Consider the following 15,736-nt stretch of genomic DNA (forward strand, 5'->3'; position numbering starts at 1 on the left):
CTCTAAAGTCATCCTCATTTCTAACAAAGATAGCTGAATTAACATTTAATTTGTTTGCCAAATAAATTTAGTTTCATTAAACCTAGCCTGATTACTTAAATCCAGAAAGAATAGTGATTGACCATAAAGACTATTTTAAATTTGCTTCCCTGGAACTTTTCACAAGGAATCCCAGATTAAATTTTTATTAGCCTATGGAGGCCAGGAAGCCATGAAGCCACACCAAGGACTTGCCATCTGACTTGCCTGTAATACCTATATATTTGGGTGAATTCCTCTCTTCTTGAGGTCCCCAAAATATTCTGAGATTCTTGTGCCTGCCAGGAAGTGACCTTCCTTACTCACCTGGTAAGGCCACTGAGAACCTGTTAGCAGGGTACCAGGCTAACTTTCCAAGGGATTTTATGGCTCCCTAAAGTCAGCCTCAGTTCCTTAAGGCTGTCTGGTTGTATCTGATTCTATGCACATTCTCAAATACGACTTTCCAGCCAAAGCCATAGCGAAAGTTTCCAATTGGGTCCTGTTATAAGGGGAACATATTCTTAGTGAACTTATACAAATAACTATATTGCCATGAAAATAAGAATACTCACTAAGAGTCTCCAAATTCTGGAGCAATCAGGTAGGGAGAAAAAAAGATAAATGTTTCAATTCTACTTACAAATGTATAATTTACCAAGTAGCTATAATATTGTCAGCTTAAGAGGAAAGATTTCCTTATATCTGGAAAGCAAAGATTAAAAAGCCTGTAATAGTTCAGATGAAAAGTCATAAAACTTATGATCATGTTCATCAGTTCATTCAGTTTGGTATAATTAATTCTTATTGACATTGATCTTTGTTAGCAGTTTTATGAAGCCATCAGGGTTTTCATTAGAGTTCTGTAATTTCTTACTCAGTTAAGTATATGATTTGAAAGTTATCAGAAAGGTATATATGTCAAAAAATTCTTTCTGTAAATCTTCTTGAACATGAAGCATTTTTGTAAAAGCATCAGAGTAAAACAGTAACTGTCTATAAATGACAAAATACTTAAAATGGTATGGTTAAAGATCTTATTATAATGCAATTGACAAGGAAATTTGGTTATTTCTGTGACATACAACATTATAAAATAATAACTAGAATTGTAATTGATATTATACCAGGACATATCTGAGTTTTATATAGAATTTTATATAATTTCTATAACATTTATATTAGTAACATTCATTCATACAATATAACCTAAGGTTTATCTCAAATTATCACTCATTTGACAATGCTTTCCATGTAATTTAACATACCAAATAAGCCTAATAAGTTTAATATCTCTCTTTGAGATTTTTCAGGGGCCCTCTGAAAACCTCAAAGTTAGCTAGAGGTCAAAAAGACTTCATCTAGAATTTGATTTGGGGAAATTTCTCAAAGATATCAAAAGGTTTAAAACACTTGGTCAAATAGGATCATAGGTCACTGTGAAAGGATACTTATTCACTTAACCGAAGTGACAATAAGATATTTCAAAGGCAAATACAGAAACTTACAACAGATTATTTAAAAGGTAAAGAAATTTTACAATCTGCTATCAAAAACAGATCAATATTGCAAGATAACTTTGTCCACTTAACAGAGAGAAAAATTCAAATTCTAGTTTTGCAACAGCTTAGTTTTAATATTAAAATTCATTCGCTCAATTAAATTTATTATATTTATTCTAAATTTATTCTATTTTATTCTTAGCCAGTCCTAACCACGCACAAAAATTTTTCTCAGGGTTTCTTTTCCGTAAACCTCTATAACACCTTTCTTTTGTATATTCAGATTTTGTCCTATGCTTTCCCTTTCTCTCTCTCTCTCCTTTTTTTTTTAACTTCTTTTTAGGACAAAATTACTTGTTTTCCCCTTAACAAAATGCATTTCCATTCCTTATACTTTTTTCCCCTTACATATAAAGATGTTTTCCTTATTAATTTTGATAATTTTAATTATTTATATTAATTAGAGTTCTTAACCCATAGAAACCTTAATTTCTAGTGAAAACTAAGGAGTAAGCAATTGTGACCTGTTTGTTATACCAGTATTTTTTGGTTGGCAAACATGTGAATACATTTCATAATTTCTAGAAACATACATTTCCTCATAACATAATAATTTTTTTCAATGTGGTACATGACATGTTTCTAATAAATCTAAACATATTTAGTTTTTCTGTAATAAGAAGACAAAAAGTAGGTATATTTATACTTGTTTAGCAATTAATATTTCAGCAATTTATCATATTTGGAAATGATCTAGACATTCGATGAATTTTCATCATTTAATTTAACTTAGCAAAACTGTACAGTTTTGTTACCAAATTATTTTGGAAGCTGTTTTTAAGATTTAGCTTACTTACATTTATCTACATCACTTGTTCCCAAAAATCATGTTTAGATCACCCTTGAAAACTTCAGGAGACATTAGACAAAGCCGATCAACATCCCAAGCTATTTTTCTTGCTGGCAAATTTTGTATCAGAGATAACATAAACTTATTTGACTTTTAATACATTTTTTGGGGGAATTATTTATTTATTTATTTATGGCTGTGTTGGGTCTTCGTTTCTGTGCGAGGACTTTCTCTAGTTGCGCCAAGCGGGGGCCACTCTTCATCGCGGTGCGCGGGCCTCTCACTATCGCGGCCTCTCTTGTTGCGGAGCACAGGCTCCAGACGCGCAGGCTCAGTAGTTGTGGCACAGGGGCTTAGTTGCTCCGCGGCATGTGGGATCTTCCCAGACCAGGGCTCGAACCCGTGTCCCCTGCATTGGCAGGCAGATTCTCAACCACTGCGCCACCAGGGAAGCCCCCTTGACTTTTAATAAACCTAGGTTGAATAAAAGTTTTACATTTAATGCTGACAACTCTAAACACATGCCTATTTTAATTGAACTGATAACCTTAAATTTACTTTTATTTGTTAAAGATTAATCCTGGATCACATGAACTTGAAAAATATTTGCGTTTGTTTCTATTACATTTAAAAATATTTAATTTGTAAGCACTTTTAAGCAAAGTAAACAGAGCTCTTTTACAAATTAATTTCAATAATACTATCAGAGGTAGAAAAAAATACCGTATCTCCAACATACACCACAGACATACAGACACAACCAGTGATCTCATAGCTTCATTTTAAAACTTTAGTCATGAATCAGGTATTACAATATAAAACTCACTAGTTTATAAATAACAGTTGGAATAAGTTGTTTATCTGCTCAGAAGACTAAGGTTTTTTACTATTTGTGGAAGAGACTTTTAAAATTTGCATTTGTCCTTGAAAAATCTTTACAGAGAGTATGAATTAGATTTTGGGGCAAGGAAGTCTTTCCAGCAGGTTGTACTTTTTTAAAGCTCTCTTTCCCTCTTTTTTCCCCCTTTGGTTTCAGGTACTACCTGACTGAGGTCACAGGGCCCAGTCTTAGGCAATAGTGAGCTGTGTTTACATTTCTGATTAGGTAGAGATTACAAGACAATGTTTTCAATTTCCCCAAAGAACTGGGTTGCCGCCTAAATGATATGAAAAGGCTGACTTGCTGGTCCAATTACATTTTCTTTCACTTGCTTCTTTATATCAAGGAGATTTCCAACAACTAAAATGGAAATCAAAATATTTCTATGTTCTAGAATTTCGGGGTTTATGTATCACATCTTTAAAAAATCTGCACAAGGCATTCAACAAAGGCCCTCTATCTGAGTGCATAAGTCAACCCTAAACCAGTTCACCCTAGGGATAAAAATCCTCCGCTACTACTCCTGTCAACCCCCAGTTTCCACCTTACACTACGTGGGATCAGGCAACCCTATTGATTTCTTTTAGTATGTTCAATTCACGTATGACGTTGCCCAAAAGGTGGATTTATATGGCCTGTCTTACAATACCAGGCAGGGGAAGCATTCCACAGTGAGACACAAAGTTCACTCCCACAAAACAATCAGGCAAAAGAGACACAACCATTTTACATAAAGCCCATTCAAATATTCCCATTTTCTCCAAACTGAGGTAAATAGAGCAGACTTGTTTGGGGCCCTTTAATGTTGGGGGGATGAGTAGGGGAGTAAGTAACCACATCAGTGTTTGTTTTATATATCCCACTTCTTAATAATTATCAAAAGATTTTCATTCCTCTGTGATGAATCCCATGATTCTTCCTTTTTTGATTCTTCTTTATTCTGCCTCTAGCAATATTTGTTAGACGTAGGTTGTTGTGAGGTTGCCCCTGAGCAGAGCTATTTACTTAGGTGGCAGCTGCCATTAAAAGTGCTAAAGAACTTCAGGCAGGGCAAACTTGACTCAGAGCAAAGTGTCAGGTTTGCTTTCTCACCACTCAAGTGGTTTATTTTTCCTTGTTAGACCCTAGCTGATACATTGCTTCTAAAATGATCCCATCAATCAATTTTCAAAGAGCTGGCAGAGAAATCCTGGCAAATGCAAGCCAGAGCATGTCTCTCTTCTGTTCAGAACCCTCCAACAGCCCCCATGTCATCTGGGAAATGGCAGAGTCCTGAGAGCGACCTACAATCCCCATAAGACCAGGCTTCTTCCTCACTCCTAACCTCACCTCCTACTCTTCTGTCCTCTGGCTCAATCCAATCCAGCCAGATTGGCCCCTCATTCTGCCTTGAGCATTCTGAGAATGCTCCAACCTTAGGGCCTTGCACCTGTTAGTCTCTCTACCTGCAAAGTTCATAGGAGCTGAGAAATTTTTGTAGTGTGTAGCACAAAAGACAATAGTATTGACTAGGTATCTGCATGGCTAGCTCTTTCATTTGCAACTAGTATTTAAGTCAAAAGTTAACTTCTCAGTAAGCCTTCCCTGGTCATCCGATCTAAAATATCAACCTCGCAAACAATTTATAACCCCCTTTCCTGCTTTATTACTTTCTCTCTAGCATTTATCACTATCTAAGACACTATATATTTTCCTTGTCTGTCTTGTTTCTTTCTGGTTCCCTTAGTAGGATATAAGCTCCAGGAAGAAAAAGATCTTTGAAGATTTTGTTCACTTCTTTGTCCCTATCTCCTTAGGCTTATAGTGGGTACTGGTTAAATATCAGTTGAAAGAGTAAATGAAAAGAAAATGTAACCTCATGAAAGAAGAACTGACTGTTATGAATAAGAAATAATGAGCCAACTGAATTGCTACATTCACCAGAACAAAATACCACAAAACTACAGTGAATTAAAAAAAACATGGTGCAAACCACTTAATGGCAAAGGAATAGTATCTAGATTACACAAAGAACTCTTAAAACTGAACAGTTAACATAAAATCCAGTTGGAAAAGGGGCAAAAGACATAAATAGACATTTTACCAAGGTTGATATACAGACCTCTCTCATCCTTATTTAATAACAAATAAACATATGAAAATTGGAAAATGCAAATTAAAACTACAGTGAGATATAATTACATACCTATCAGAATGGCCAAAGTAAAAAATTGTGACAACACCTGGTGAGGATGTAGAGAAACTAGATCACTGATACGTTGCTGATGGGAAAGCAAAATGGTACAGGCACTCTGCAAAATAGTTTGGCAGGTTTTGTAAAACTAAACATAAAATTACCATATGACCCACCAATTTCACTCCTGGGTATGAATCCCAGAGAAATGAAAGTTGATGTTCACACAAAAATCTGTACACAAATCTTAATAGGAGCTGTAAAACTGGAAACTACTCAAGTGTCTTCAACATGTGAATGGCCTAACAATGAGCAGAGCTAACAATGGCCTAACAATGACGTAACATCCATATCACAGAATACCACTCAGTAATGAAAAGGGAAACACTATTAATACATGCAACTTCCTGGATGAATCTTAGGGAATTACGCTGAAATTTAAATGCCGATCTTACAATTTCCCCTATGGTATGATTCCATTTATATAAAATTCTAAAAATGCAAAATTATAGAAATGGAGAACAGATTAGGGGGTGTCAGGGGACAGAGACTGAGGAGGGAGAAGGGGAAGTGGGTGTAGCCATAAAAAGGCAAAATGAGGGATCCTTGTGGCAAGGGAATGCTTCTGTATCCTGACTGTATCAATGTCAGTATTCTGGTTTTAATATTGTACCATAGTTTTGCAAGATGTTATGATTGAAGAAAACTGGGTAAAGGGGACATGAGATCTCTCTGATTTATTTCTTACAATGCCATATGGACCTGAAAATATTTCAAAATAAGTAATTTATTTTTTTTAAGTAATATTGTATCAGAATGGGCACAAATAAAATAGATTAATGGAATCAAATAGATGCTCCAGATACAAACTCTATCAAGTATGGTTTTCCAGAAGCAGACTACGAGGCAAGGATATGTGTGAAAATGATTTGTTAAGAAGCATTCTCGGGAAAAACTGGTGGGAGAGATTGGTGGTAGAATCAGAAAAGAAAGGAGGCCGTAGTAAGTTGAATAGTGGCCCCCAAAGACATGGTCTTATCCCAATCCTAATCCTACATTGTAAATGTCACCTTATTTGGAAAAAGGGCTGTAACAGTTGTAATTAAGGATTCTAAGATGAGATCATCCTAGATTATCCAGATGGGTCCTAAATCCAGTGACACTATCTTTATAAGAAACACAGAGGAGACATACACAGAGAAAGAGGAGAAGACCATGTGAAGATGGAGATAGAAATTAGAATGATGCAGCCACAAGCCAGGGAATGAATGGAGCCACCAGAACCTAGAAGAAGAAAGGACACATTCTCCCCTAAAGCCTTCAAAGTGAGTACAGCCCTGCAAACGCTTGATTTTGGATTTTTGACCTCTCAGAATATAAGAAAATAAATTTCTCTTTTTTTTTCTCCCACCCCATTCGTGGTAATTTGTTATGACAGCCCTAGGAAACTAATACAGATTTTGGTACTAGGAAGTGAAGTGCTGCTGTAACAAATACCTAAAACTATGGAAGTGGCTTTGGAATTAGGTAATGGATAGAGGTTGGAAGAATTTTGAGGTGCATGAGAGAAAAAGATTTGAAGAGTCTGCAAGTAGAAATATGGGCTTTAAGGATAATCCTGGTGAGATCTCAGAAGAAAGTGAAGAGCATGGTAGAGAAAATGTCTGTCATCTTAGAGAATGGGGATCCCATCATGACCAGAATGTTAGTAAATATGGATGTTAAAGTCCTTTCTGTTGAGGGCTCAGAAGGAAATGTGGAACATGTTATTAGAAACTAGAGGAAAGGCAATCGTGGTGATACAGTGGCAAAGAACCTAACTGAATTGTGTCCTGTAGCTACGGTGGAAAGCAGAACTTTTAAGTAATGAACTTGGATAATTAGCTGAGGAAATTTCTAAGCAAAGTGTTGAAAGTGTGGTCTGGTTCCTTCATGCTGTTTCTTCAAAAATATGAGAGGAAAGAGGTAAATTGAGGAAGGAACTGTCAGGCAAAAAAGAACACAGCACTTGATGACTTGGGAGGTTCTTGGGTTATTCATATTGCAAAGGATGAAAAAATTAGTAGAGTCACTGTTGGGAAAGTATGCTCTGGAGAGAGGGCCAAGGATGCAGCTGGACAAACTTTTTGTAAAGAGATTAAATATGTGACTCATGGATCCACTCAATCATCTCAGCAGAGCCAGAAGTAGAGATGGGGTTATTCAGAAAAGATCTCTGGAGGACTCTCTGTTTATGGCACAATCTCATGACATACATGGGAGACCCACAAGGTTTCTGAGAATGTTGTATCAGCAGAAACACGGTCAGCTTGGCCTGAAGGGACAGAGACAGGACAAAGTGAAAGAGTGCTGTTGAATTTCCAGAATTCTGTTGAATTTCCAGAATTCTACAGGGCTGTTAAAGCTTCTTAGCTATAAGCATATGCTCCCCTTCAAGAAAAATGAAGAATGACTATAAGGGCAGGGCCATGGACTCAAGAGGTAGAAGCTGGAGGTGTAGCAGCAGAGACCTACCAATCTACCATAGGTGCAGAGGCCTATGGAGCTGTGTGCCCAGATGATGTAGCTTCATAACACAGAGAATTATTCTCAGGTCTTGAAACAAAATGAAACTGGCCCTGCTGGATTGCTAACTTTCTTGGGACTAATGACTCCTTTATTCCTTGCATTTTCTCCCTTTTGGAATGGAAATGTCTATCCTATTCCTGTCCCACCCTTGTATTTTGTATGTGATCTTCTGGCTTTACAGGTCAATAGATGGAGAATTTTGCCATTGGATGGGTTATACCTAGAGATTCATTCATATCTGATTTAGATGACTTAGATGATGAGATTTTGGACTTTTTGAACTGATTTAGATGAGGGTTGAAACTTTTGGAAATGTTGGAACGGAGCAAATGTATTTTGCATGTGGGACAGATGTGAATTGTGGGCCAGAGATTGGACTGTAGCTGAGTTGAATTGTGGGCCCCCAAAGTACATGTCCATGTCATAATCTCTGGAACCTGTGAATATGGTCTTATTTGGAAAAAGTTTCTTTGCAGATGTAATTAAATTAAGGCTCTTGAGATGACATCAGCCTGGACTATCAGGATGGGTCCTAAATCCAATGACAAGTGTGTGTAAAGAGACACATATAGGACAGAGAAGATCATGTGAATACAGAGGCAGAGATTGTAGTTGTGCAGTCACAAGCTAAAGAATGCCAGGAGCCACCAGAAGCTGGAAGAGACAAGGAAGGATTATTCCCCAGAGTCTTTGGAGGGAGTGCAGCCCTGTGGACAGCTTGATTTTGGACTTCTGGCCTCCAGAACTGTGAGAGAATAAATTTTTGTCGTTTCAAGCCACCCAGTTTCTGATAATTTGTTATGGCAACCTTAGGAAAATAATACAGGGACCATGCAAGAGTGCAAAAGCCTGAAAGGTTCCACAGGGTACACATTCCAGTGATCTATTGTAGCAGATAACTTCTACATAGCAACCAATCCCAAAGCAGTGGCTTAGGACAATAACAATCATTTGTTTTGCTCACAAATTTTGGGGTTGTCTGAGCTTAGCTAGACATTTTTCACTCAAAGTCTCTCAGGTGGTTGAACCAGAGGGTGATTAGAGCCAGGGTCATCTTGAAGGCAACTTCCCTTACATGTCTGGCACCTGGACTGGTAAGACTCAAACAGCAGGGGGCTGGAGCAGGTGGGGTCACTTCGCCATCTCTTTTCCTGTGTATGAGGTACCCACATGATCTCTCCACATGGCAGCAGCAATCTACTGTAGAAGTTGTCACAAGGTACACCCAGATTCAAGCAAAGAGAACATAGACTCTACCTCTTGATGGGTGTGTCAAAGAATTTGCACACAGTACCCTTGACTCAATCTAGAGGAGATGGTGAGGTTCACCCCTTCGAATCGTCTTGCTCTGTGCCGCCAGGAAGCTCCAATATTTTACACCCCAGCAACCATCAGTCACCCACCCAGTAAAGGGCTGCCTGAGAAAACATGTTCTCAGATCCTTCCAGTTCTCCATGAGAGTAGGAAACATGGGTTCTGGCAGCCTGAAGGTAGGCCTCTGAAAATTGCAGGAGCTGGCTGTTGGGAGTGAATGCACCTGGGCGAGGCAGCGTGCGCAAGCACGGTACTGGATCCCAGGGCACCAACACCATCGGGTACATAGTGGCAACTTCATGTGCAGTGCATAGTGCTGGTGCCATTTCACAGAATTTGGGAAAATCAGGATTACTCAAATAAATGGCACTGAGAAAAATTGTTATTCCTTTAGGAAAAAATAAAGGCCCATACCTCTCATCATACAAAAATATAATTTCCAGAATAATTAAAGAGCTAACTATAAACAACAAACTGAAGCATGGGAGGAAAACCTAAGTGTGGTGAAGATGGTCTTTCTAAGCAAGATACAAACCCACAGGCAATAAAGGAACAGACTGACACATTACATAAAAATTAAAATATAGGTATGACAAAAGACAATGTAAACAACTAGACAGAAATTGGGCAAAAATAATTGTCACATATGAAATAGGAAAATATAAGATATTCAGAATGCATAAAAAACTTCCATACATCCATTAGAAAGTGAAAAATAACTAATAGAAAACTGGGCAAAGAATATGAATTGATGATTCACAAACGGACTACAAATGCCAATAAACATATAAGAATAACCATGAATAACCAGCAGCATGGAAAGTAAAATTCAGTGGAGACATTTTATCTCCATTAAATTAAATTGGCCAAAAATTTTAAAAGATTGATAATATCCATCATGAGATAGAGCGTGAATACACTTTCAAACATTTAAAATTGGTTGAGCCATTCTGGAGAGCAGTATGGCAGTATTTATCGACATTAGCATGCATATTGAGTAAAATTCGACTTTGAGGAAACTTGTCAGATATACCCCAACACGCACAGAAAGACAATAGGGCACATCAATGTTTACTGTAGCATTGTTTGTAATAGGTGAAAAAGTAGAAAAAACCTAAGTGTTCACCAATAGGAAAATGTTTAAATAAAATGGAAAGAGAAATACACATAACAAATTATTCCAATAAATAGGCTTCTTCGTTGATTAAAAACACAAGATTTATAGCCAAAAAAAGAATGGAAGAAAAGCAATTGTAGAACAATATTGTCCCTATGCTCCCGGTTATATTTAAGAAATCCAACCGAAGTGTGTGTGCACACCACGTTGGGATACAGAGGCTCTTGAAGGTTCCACACCAAACTCCTATATGGCTTAATACCTGCAAATCCTTAGACTAGGCTTTATACACAGTAAGTGCTATATAAGAGTTGTCTATTTTTTTTTACGATAATGCATTCCTGCATTACTTATGTAATTTAAAAGTAAAGAATATGTTTGCGATTGCATTAATAACTCCCTGCACCCAACTGCCTAACAAGCACGAGGGCCATTTATTAAAATCTCTCCATCCTGAGAGCCTATCACAGGGTCTGGCACATAATGGCCACGTTGTGAATACCTGTTGCGGGGACCAGCCTGCCGCTTCCCACCCCTCCCCGCACCCAAGCGAGACCTCAAGTTGACCTTCCACCCCGAAACCTTCCTCAGCCAGCGCAGCCACCGGCCGCCCAGTACGCAGGCGCGAGAAGGCGGGGCCCAACTCACGGCAGCCCCGCCTTCCGGGCGTGTAGACGTCACTGGACCGCGCCGCGCAATATCTGACGGGCCTGTGGCCCGCCTTCCGGAAGGAAACCCTGGCGGCTAACTATGGCGACGGTGGCGGAGCAGTGGGTGCTGGTGGAGATGGTACAGGCGCTCTACGAGGTGAGCTTGGCGGCCCCAGGGGTCCACGACCACACCCAGCCCTGGGGAGGTGGGACGTTTTGTGTGGATTTTTGGTCTGAGGCCTGGGCAGGCCTGGCCCGGTTACGCCCGGACCCCCGGCGTCCCTCGCTGGAAAGGCTCATAGGCGCACACATTTCCCAGTGGCGGAATGTAGGGAGGCACGGGCGGGAGCCGGAGCCGGGGGTCTCGTATTGCGCTGCTGCGAGCGCGGAGCCCTCTCCAGATCCTGCCCGGATACAGGAGAGAGGCTAGTCAAAAACAAGAGTTGGGACTGATGGTAAAACGGAGTGATGAAAGTAGAGTGGAAAATCTCAGTCTGGAGAGGTCCCAGGGAAGACAGGTTCTCGGAACTGTGGAGCAGGGAATAGGGGAAAGAATTGTAATAAGTTGGACTTTGTTTTTGTTGGGACGTGGGGTTAGAAAGGAAGCCGAATGATTTAGGTATGTGAAATAGTTTGTCATTCTTCCCGCCTACGTCCTATCTTCTGTCTTGTAAAGATAAAATTATTTTAGTAAAAATTTAAAGAAAGACCAGTTAGGAGCTTTTTTGAAAGGCCAGCTGTTTCAAGTAGGTAAAATAATATGAAATTTAAATGTCAGTCTTGGAGAATGTTCATTCATTTGACATTTAGTGAGTTCCCATGCACTGTGCAATGGAACTTTCTGCGTGTTCTCTGAGCTGTTCAGTACAGTAGCCCACTAACCACATGTGGCTGTTAAGCGCTTGAAACGTGGCTAGTGCAACTGAGGGGCTGAATTTTTCATTTAATTTAATTTAGATGTGTATTTAAATAGTTGAATGATGCTAGTGACTACAGTATTGGACAGCAGAGATCTAGATGCTAGGAATAGTGCAATGAGGGAACAGGTAGAAGTCCCTGTGCTTACAGAGCTTACATTCACTTAAAGTGAATCTGTTTCCTTTTGATAATTTTCTTAAAACTTAATATAGCGTTTACTGGTAAGGGTGATGATGCAAGATGTATTATTGCAAAACCCATCAGGACTTTTTGAAAAAAAAACAGTTAAGAGAGCAAATAGAGCTTAGGTGATGTCCAGCCTTAGGTAGATTATAGTGACTAAGAAGAACCACTAAAATCTAAGATTTCTTTTTTAGAAATGAATAATTTCTACTATATGTTGTTGCTGCCTTTTTGAAGACTGCCCTTTGACTATGTAACTTCTCATACCCTGGTATTGACCATGAGTGAGACTTGAGAGAAGGTCTCCTTGATGTAACATTTCCTAGGGAAGAAAAGAAGCCACATTTGTGATTTTTATTAATTCAGTAGACATTTCAACTTTTCTTAGGATTTCTTTGTGGAGTGGAATGTTTAGTGACTTGGACTTATGTTTGTCAACTATAATCCAATTACTGATAAAACCAAAAGGATTTTTTTAGTCGAGTCCTCATTCTTAAATGAATTATAGTCAGGAGGGATCAGCAAATTTTAAAAATAGTCTTAGATTTCTGGTTTTGCTTCTAATTTCTGTGCACGGTGTATGCAGAATTTGAGGAGTCTTGCTGTGTACCCATACATATGTAACATGTATGGAGTTTTAAAGTTATTTGTCCAATGACCTGAAAGTTTATTTATGAAATAGTCAGCAGTTTCCCTGGTCCCCCCTTCTGAACTTTTTTAACTATTGTGAATCATCATTGCTTTTTTTTTGTCTAATGTTTGAAAATAATTTGTATTTACGTTTCTAAATACCTCTTTTTTTTTTAACATCTTTATTGGAGTAAAATTGCTTTACAATGGTGTGTTAGTTTCTGCTTTATAACAAAGTGAATCAGCTGTACATGTACATATATCTTCCCTCTTGCATAAATACCTCTTTTAAATGACTTTTCAATGACAACCTATTGGAATGTAGCACCCGATAACTGACTTATGGAGGTTTAGTTGATATCTGGAATCTTTTATATGCACTTACTGTATCTAGTTGTGTAAGACATAGAAGTCAGCCTGGCTTTTATCCTGGAAATGTTCAGTTGAAAAGAAGACCTGATGTGGATAATTTCATTAAGGTACCTTTGTGGATGTTGACACGGAAAACACTACATACTTTTGGGGAACTGTGGTAGAAAAGAGACCTGCTATTTCTTTAAGCACTTATAAAGTCTTTTTTTCTCTGCCACGTTCCAAGGAGAATTTAAAGAGGCCTATTGGGGATACAGGAAATATAGTAAGTTGTGCAAAAGTCTTTTGAGAATTATGGAAACTGGTGTCCAAATAATTCTCAATTTATCCATGGTATGTGGGGGTTGTAGAAGGCTTGTGAAGCTGTGAAATGTTTGTTACAGTCATTTCCCACCAGTAAAAATATAAATTACCTGAAGGATCTGATAGTTGATATTGTTTGACTATTGGAATTCTGTGTCAGATTTAATTTTAAAAATTAATTTTATTCCTAAAGCTGTTTTTATTCCTAACGCTGCAGTTTTAGAGATTTTTCATGTAGGAGAAATTGCCTTCTGTTAGAAATGGGAAAAGGAATGAGTAGAAATGAAGTGCGCTTTGAAAGTAAATTTTAAGAAGTAATAAATAGGTTAAAGGTCATGGGAGCAGTATATGCAAGTGAATTAAATTTTATGTGCAGGTTTTGGAAATGTTTATTTCACTTCTTGTTTGCTTCTGTTTTTGACTGACTCCTAGGCTCCTGCTTATCATCTTATTTTGGAAGGAATTTTAATACTCTGGATAATCAGACTTCTTTTCTCTAAAACTTACAAGTTACAAGAACGATCTGATCTTACAGTCAAGGTAAGAAGTTAAATCTCTATTTTATTATTTGGTGTATGATTATAGTTGCTACATCTTTCGAAAAAGGACTTGTGGTGGCTCAACTATCAATGTTAAAATATTTTCTGGAATGTAAGGAAATCAGGGTAAGCAAAATACGGGGAAGCCAGGGATAAAGTGAATACACAAAGCAGTACCATGTTACAGGCCTTTATACTTTGCTAGGAGTAAACAGCAGCCTGGGAACGTACTAGATGCTGGACGGGAAGCATGGATGCATGCTGCATTTCAAATGTCCGTATACAAGAAAGATTACATGAGTTGCTCGGGAAAAGCACCACTATTCCTGAAGCCTGAATGAAAGTTTTCCCTGTGGTCTTTATAAAGGAAATTCAGAGTTAGAAAGAATCCTCCCCATCCCACTGCTCTCCACCTTCCCACCCCAAATCAAATTTTGATGTGTTCTGTATGGTAAGGGACCCAGCTCCAGCCCAAGCTAGGCAAACCTTAGGAAGCAGAAGTGTCGAGAGGACTTGCAGTCCTGCCCACTTCGAGTCTGTTAGTATGAGGGACCAAGGGGTTTGTGGAATCCCCTACCTTCTCACGCACGTAGGAACACTTAATAACTGTGCCCCAGGTGTGAGAGGAAGAGCAGTTTTGACTGCAGTGTGGTTTCTGTAGCTTGGATTGTTTCCTTATCCAGCCTCTGTAGCAGTGTGCCAGAATACTACTTAGGGATACAGAGACGGTGAGAGATGTTTTCCCACAAAAATGCCTGAAACTTTGGTTCACAAGGCAGCATTGAGTGCGGCACAATGATGGAGCACTGCTCTCTTCTGGAGCATTCACAGAAGGAAGTGCAAGTGGAATGGAATTACAGCAATGTGGCGATTGTTTCCCTGGTTTCACTGGCTGCCCCTGCTGTCCTGATCATTAATATTTGTCATGAGATGGTCAGGCAGTATCCCCCCTAGGGGATATGGGATATGCAGCAAATGGTTCTTAGGGCAAATAAGTTTTGGAAACCTGGGTAAAGAGACTAAAGAGGTGTCTCATTGCATGATTTCTTGTAACCTTTAATATGACAGTGGATATTTGAACTGCTGTTTGGAGAACTGCCCTAAACTTGACCATAGATCCCCACCCCTGCCTTTTTTTTATGAATACCTTGTGAGATTAGTGTGCCATAGAACACACTTTTGATAGTATTGCAGTAAGATTGGGCTATCTGGGCCAGAAATCCTGTCTCTACTTTTTTCGCTTAGTATTTAGGAACTCCATGTGAATGATTATGAGGCCATGGAATAGATTTCTAGCCCAACTTTTTAAGGGGTTGATCATTCCTAATATTCTTAGTTTAAGTTTAAACAAGTCAATCCACACAAATATGCATTTTAAAAGAAGGATACTGAAACATAATTTTAGGATAACCCTCTAAAAGCAGAATTTACCTAGAGCAAGATTCAGTAATCACTGACATCTTACCCTAAAAGCTGTGGAAGAAAAAAAAACTACATGAGTGTTTCTAAAGCTTAACTTATGGCAACAAAGAAGAAATGCCCTTCTCAGTTTTATAGGTCTGCAGAGTCTCTTTTTTTATGATTAATTAATTAATTAATTTTATTTTTTGGCTGTGTTGGGTCTTTGTTGCTGCGCGTGGGCTTGCTCTAGTTGCAGCGAGCGGGGCTACTCTTCGTTGAGGTGCGCAGGCTTCTCATTATGGTGGCTTCCGTTGTTGC

At 38.6% G+C, this 15,736-nt stretch overlaps 1 protein-coding gene across 30 annotated transcripts in view; it reads left to right on the forward strand.

Moving 5' to 3' along the window:
• The first annotated feature begins 11,073 nt into the window (after positions 1-11,073).
• Positions 11,074-15,736, forward strand: part of SPTLC1 (serine palmitoyltransferase long chain base subunit 1) — a 65,334-nt gene continuing 60,671 nt past the window's right edge. For all 30 annotated transcript variants that reach the window (XR_014266222.1, XR_014266223.1, XR_014266224.1 and 27 more), the window contains exons 1-2: positions 11,074-11,229; positions 13,911-14,018. Coding sequence is in view for 24 of the 30 variants with exons in the window: in XM_082471301.1 (XP_082327427.1) it covers positions 11,173-11,229; positions 13,911-14,018 (165 nt within the window). In the remaining 6 variants the exon portion in view is untranslated. The remainder of the gene's footprint in view (positions 11,230-13,910; positions 14,019-15,736) is intronic.

Source organism: Balaenoptera physalus (assembly GCF_965194825.1).
Source record: "Balaenoptera physalus genome assembly, chromosome: 7".
NCBI lineage: Eukaryota > Metazoa > Chordata > Mammalia > Artiodactyla > Balaenopteridae > Balaenoptera > Balaenoptera physalus.